The sequence below is a fragment of the Gallinula chloropus genome (assembly GCF_964237585.1).
Source record: "Gallinula chloropus genome assembly, contig: HAP1_SCAFFOLD_197, whole genome shotgun sequence".
Taxonomy (NCBI): domain Eukaryota; kingdom Metazoa; phylum Chordata; class Aves; order Gruiformes; family Rallidae; genus Gallinula; species Gallinula chloropus.
Genome location: NW_028168589.1, coordinates 42849 through 49210, shown reverse-complemented (window position 1 = coordinate 49210; position 6362 = coordinate 42849). Strand labels below are relative to the sequence as shown.

Below are 6362 nucleotides of genomic sequence, written 5' to 3'. Positions count from 1 at the left end.
AAAAAAATATAAACTGAAAAAAATTAGAAAGGTTCAGCTGTCTCCAAGATTACAAAACCTCATTTCATCAAGACTATAAAAAAGACTAAAATAAAGACTATATTTTATTTAATTTCTTTCCACTTTTTTTTTTTTTTTTAAAACACAACAAAGTATTTACCAAGTTTTAAGTGTCTGGACATCACTGTCCACTTTCATAGCAAGTGGTTATGTTTATAAAGGAAAATCAATTGGATATCACACTCAAAATTTAAAAAACATCATTTCTGTTTTTAAACATGTTTCCCAGCTTTACTCTGCATTTGACAGAGCACAGGGGATGTCAGTTGCATAGTCTGAATTGCCTTTTTCATCTCATCTTATGGTACTCCAACATTATTTAGGGTATGTCAGTCTTCAGACCATGCCAATATCAGAAGCTGAAGCTGAAAAAGAAGCAGGTATGCATAAGAATGAAGAGGAAAACCAGTCAATGTGTGTTTTGTGCTGCTGCTTTGAGAACTACTAGTTGCACCATCTCTCCTATCCAGCCACACACTGTTCGTAATTCATGGTGCATGTTAGAGGGTGATCTACAAAACCAGTGATTTTTAAATGCATTAATACTAGAACAAACAAACCAGAAAAGTCTCTTTATGGCAGTCATTTACCAGTTGCACAGCAGTATAGCATAGTCAAGACTCAGCTACATTTTTGCAACACAGAGGGATTTTTATAGAAATTGAAATGTGATAAATTTAAAAGACATTTTATTTAAAAATATTTGCCAAATTATTTATCAACGTAATTTTTCTCTTGTTTTCTAAACATATTAGAAACCAAATCCAATGCCACTAGACATTTTGCATTAAAGGAAAAGGGTGAAAACACTTCAGGGAGGAAATGTGGAGTGAGAAAGATACAATCAGGAAGTGGGTGTGGAGCATCATATCACAATGCATCATCTCTTATCTCTCAAAAGGCAGAAAAGTCAGCTTAATGCACCTATAATCTGTTTGTCTTCAGATCTGTATTTTGCATCCCCAATATTTTCAATCTTTAAGCATGATTTGAAGACTAAAAACTGTCCTTTCTTTCATCTTCAGGTTCACACATACTTTTCCATTTCTGTAGTTCCTGAGAATCATTTATCTGCCATACTTCAGCAAAGCACTTTAGCCTTTTTCTGGAAAAAAGGGGGGTGGGGGGCAAACAAATGTCAGTCAGAATGTGGAAGTATTTTTAAATTAAACACATCAAACCTTGAAAGCCCTATAGTCTTATGCAAAATTTTATACACAGTCAAAACCAGCAGTTTGCACAGTTTAAAATGTTATGTGATCTTTAAACAATTAGTTAACATTTCCAAACATATTTATTCCAGCTCTGTCAGTCAACAATTTAATTTTATAGCTAACTTCAGAGCACTAGAAACACTGATGAGATGAAATAGAACACTGAGCAAGAGCAAAGGCAACAAACAGCATTGTAGTTTGCACTGTTTAATTTTCAGCATTCAATTCCAACAAATGTGCATTAGTAGAACCATAAAGAGATATTTTCAATATAAATGAGTAGACACATCCTTCTGTGTTCTTTTTTTAATACTTTTTGATTTAAAAAGAGCTGACACAAATAACAACAGGATGTTTAAAATAGGTTAATACATTCCTGATGACAAAGATGTCAAGACTGGATGGAATTACACAGTGGATTTTCTTAAATAAAATGAATGTGTTTTAAAAACTAAGACAAGACAGCTAGCCTGTGGGTATTGTTACACCACAAGTATACTGCTACGAAGAGGTCTGAGTTTTATTCCCAAGTTCATGATAATTTTTATTTCCTACCACTGATATGTCATACCAAATTCTGAATTTGTTAATGCCTCTTTTGAGGAGAAGGTATAGGAAAATACTCTGGCATTTAGATGACATCATGGTAATAAGGGAAAATAAACAGGAATATACAAAAGCAAGTATTTCTATAATGACCTACACGGGAGAACTGGAAAAATTAATACAATCATTTATACTCTTTGAAGTCATTGGACATAATAGTTGTTTGTTGGGATTTTTTTTTACTTTGTCATTGACTTGAGCTCCAGGTTTATACAGCTGCATGAAGTTCCCTACAAAGTGTGTGCAAAAGGTCTCCAGGGAAGGAATAACCTGCTACAGGTCAAATCTGATGAATTACCAACTGATGTGCCTTGGATGTCCCTTGTCCCTCACCCCCTGTGTAGCTCACTGTCCTTAAAGGGAGAAGAGAAAGCGTCAAACATCACATGGTGTAAGCTAGTCTCAGAGGCAGCAGGTTACCCACATCTGATGGACTGACCCCAGCCCCCATCCTCTTGTGTTGCTGGGGGAAGAGGGAGAGAAATGGGGGGTGGAGTTGAGCCTGGGAAGATGGGAGGGGTGGGGTTTTAAGATTTGGTTTGATTTCTCATTACCCTGCCCTGTTTCAGTTGGGTAATAAATAGGTGCATTTTATTCCATGTTGAGTCTGTTGTGCCCTTGGTGCTGATTGTGGAATGGTCTCTCCCTGTCCTCATCTCACTTCTGAGACTCTCATTATATCTCCTCTCCCCTGCCTAGCTGAGAAGGGGAGTGACAGAGCGACTTTGGTGGGTGTCTGGCCTCCAGCCAGGGCCAAACCACCACAAGTACAGAAGCAAATTCTATACCAAAATCTAAAATAGAGACAATCGCTTACCTACCTATTCAAAAGCTGAACAACTGGGCACAATTAAGTCCCTTAATTAAAACTGGCTGGTCAGCCCTCATGCTACCCCTCCATGGGCACTGTAAATCAATCTTCTAACGACATCACTGGATAGTAGTTTTACTGCCCACAGGTTGGAGACACACTAGAACTCTGTGCCCTGTCCAAGTAATATGCTAGCATGATTTTCACAGAACAAAGTAATACAAGCTAAATGTACATATAGTATTATTTTGCATCTTAATTTTATTACACAGTAACACTACCCTTCCAGCTCATACTCTCACCTTTCTGGAAAACATTTTTTTTCCTTGATTTTAGAACCCCACATAACAACAGAGTCAAGTCACTGCTAGTAATTTGTTGTTTTACTTTTGTCAATTATGGGCTATTATTTCCAATTAACAGAAGCCACCACATTATTTTTCCCACAAACTGTCATGTATCATCAAAAGAATTATTTTGCTTTTTGAAAAAGGGATAAAAACTGGTGTTAAGCACTAAGCACTGTTCAGTTTCAAAAGAACTGCTTGCACCTACAAATAATTAGTACTCAAAATTTTCTCATACAAAATTATTCTGTCAGGATTAGTTACAACCACCAGGCAACAAGGATGTTAATTTATTATATTCCTGAAGGTTTACTGATAGGACTGCCACTGAAAACAACAATAACAAAAAATTCAGTGGAAATTAAAATGAATGCTCGCACATACTTATATCTAAACTATATATATAATGTTACAGGTTTTATAGAGGTGATACTATTTGACACACATAAGAATTTTCATAACTAGTCTCTATATAAAGTGCATAAGCTCCTAAATGAAAAGTGGTTAGCAGAAAGATATTAAAACGCCCAAACTTTCAGTAAATTTTTGTGTGTTGTGTCGGGGAGTGGGAGGAGGAGGTAAACAAAATAAATTATAAATTATTAATACTTTAATTAAATCATAAATACTTAATTTTTTAAGTTAAACTGAAGAATATTCATCTATATTGTATTATGCAAATACAAGTTCCACGGAGAATAATATCCTTTCCAAATTAAATATATTAATATTTTCACTATCGCTGGTAGAACAGAAGAGATACTAGATGTGAGTTATATTCTAAATATTAAATATATGTTTAAATATTTTCTCTGAAAACAGAGAAAATACATACATGAAAGCATACATTACGTATTTAGCATAAGAAAAAGACCCCCCACAGTTTATTCCTAATGTTAGCTCAACGTGCATTTAGTTTTTTCCAATCCTGTTTCAGAGAGCAGCAATTAACCTCTGACATAGTATCTACCTTTTAAATCTAAAGCTTTGATTGAAAGAGATAGCACGATTTCCCTAAGATTTTTTTTTTTTGAGGTTTGTTTCACTGTCTTCCCTGAAAAGTAGAGGAGGGTAGCTGAAGTAGTTCTTACTGTACATTTTTTAATGCATACTGTGTGAAATGTTCTTAAATTCATAGCTGAATATTCATTGAGGAGAGGGGAAATCACAATTGTTCTGACCTTTTCATATTCACTATCCTCTCCAACTCCTTTGATTTGTGAGCTGCCTTCTTCAAGATTTCTTCAGGAAGATCTGCCAGTTTGGCAACATTTAGCCCATAACTCCTTGCAGAGACTCCTTTAGTGATTTGATAAAGGAAAGTGATAAATTCAGGATTCTCTTCGTGTTCAAATCCTAAAAAATAAAACCAAACTGAGAAACTATTATGTTAATAAAACACAGCAGACCAAAGACTGAAATGACAAAGACTGTGGTCTCATTGCCATTCATGCTTCAGGTATGATTTATTCTGTTTTACCTACCCATTGTGAGAATGAAAAAACTCTTAAATAGATGTTTACCTGGTGTCTTTTTTAGCAGACTTATCTCTGTGTGTCAAAAACTGTACGTCAAACTGATTAATTATGTTGCAACTGGGACACTCCATCTCATGTCTGCTAAGCAATGACAGTGTCAGTAACCTATCAGTCAAGAAGTCCATAACCACACCACATTAAAAAGCTTCCTGCCTACCAGGAGGCTGAAAGCCATAAAAAATGCTTAGAAAAAAATACAAGTTGGGATGGTGGATCCTCTGCTAGGGGGTTTTCTACAGGATGAAAAGGTACAAATGTAAAAGACATCATTATAGGTCCTATGACTCCTTCCTTTTCCTCTTAAGACATCCTTGTTGCAACTCTGCACAAGCCAGGCCTTGTGTAAAGACCAGAAACTCTACAACATCATTCACTACCATTCACTTTTCTGTTTTAAGATTGCAAGATTTTGGAACAATGGACATTTCCATAACTGATAATGACTCAAGGTGAATTGAGTTATCTAAGTCAAAGATTGGGAAAAAACATGCCATAAAACTCACCTTAAATGAAACAATTAAAATGTTAAGACAACAGAAGCTAAAGTTATAGAGTAAGAAACACAGATGCATTTTTGCTCACAGGCTATTGTGTCTCTCTGTAGCAAAACTGTAAAGACTACATATAACCTGAAGGTTCAGGTAAAATAACATTTAAGGTAGAAATGCTGAAGCAGGACATAAACATGAAATAAGACAAAGTGAAACATAAATGATAGGGCTTTGTGGACACAGCTGTTAAGGACTAGTAAGTACTGAATGTTGGTAACATCTCAGTTGTATCATGGGATCAAAGATCAACACTCCAGTTAATGAACTTTGTGAGCAAAGGACATGCTGATGCTCATATCAATTCTTAAATATTCCTAAGAAGAATTCAGGCAAAGCAGGAAAACCAGAATACAAGCAGAATTGTCAAGCACCTGATTAAACCTGATACATCAAGAAAAAGAAAAAAAAGCAAAGGTATGGAGGGAATTCCTACATCACAAATCTGTTCTAAGTTTGGATGCCATGTGAGTAAGACACATGTAGTGGATAAACCCTGTGTGAATTTTCGAAAGGTATTTGACAAGAGCCCTGCATCAAGTGCTCCTCTGAAAACTAAGCAGCCATAATCTAAAAGGAATGCCTTTGCATTTGTATATAATCGGTTAAAAGATAGGAAACTTACAGTAACAGTCAGTTCTCACCATGAAGGGTGATCATCACTGCAGTTAGAGAGGCTCAAGGTACTTGTCAAACAAGGAAAAGGGCTAAGCAGAGAGCTGACAAACTTTACTGAAAATACTAATTCAGAGCAACAGTGACAAGCATAAATGCTGCAACTCTTCTGCCTGGCAAGAGCAGAACTGGATGCAATTATGATCAGCAATCTACAAAATTAGGCATGGCACAGACAGGAAGAACAAAGATTATTCCTCTGCCTCTTCCAATTCAAAGAACTGGGACCACCAGGTGAAGCTACATGTTGTTTCAAAAGAGTTTCAAAACAAACAAGAGGAAGTTGTTCTTCACACAATGCAGTGAAAACTGCTTACACAATAGGATGAAGATGCCAAAAGTACACATGCACACACAGAGAAACTAGACAACCTTGTTGAAAATAATAAAAATCAGAAAACCATCTAGCTCTTGAAGCCCCCAAAAGAGCAAATGTTTGCAGACAGTGAGATCTTCTAGAGAAAGAGTTAACACACATTTGATCCCTAATCCCTCCTCCCTAATCCTTTGTATTCATCTACTGTGAGTTACCAAGCTGTGTGACTCTTTTATCTGACCCAGGT

General features: G+C 36.0%; 1 protein-coding gene across 1 annotated transcript in view; it reads right to left on the bottom strand.

Moving 5' to 3' along the window:
- Positions 1 to 893: 893 nt before the first annotated feature.
- Positions 894 to 6362, bottom strand: part of LOC311204326 (DNA mismatch repair protein Msh3-like) — a gene marked incomplete at its 5' end in the record, with an annotated part of 47252 nt that continues 41783 nt past the window's right edge. Inside the window, 2 exons of the mRNA XM_084280771.1 lie at positions 894 to 1165; positions 4220 to 4394. Of these exons, the coding sequence (XP_084136897.1) occupies positions 1057 to 1165; positions 4220 to 4394 (284 nt within the window). The remainder of the gene's footprint in view (positions 1166 to 4219; positions 4395 to 6362) is intronic.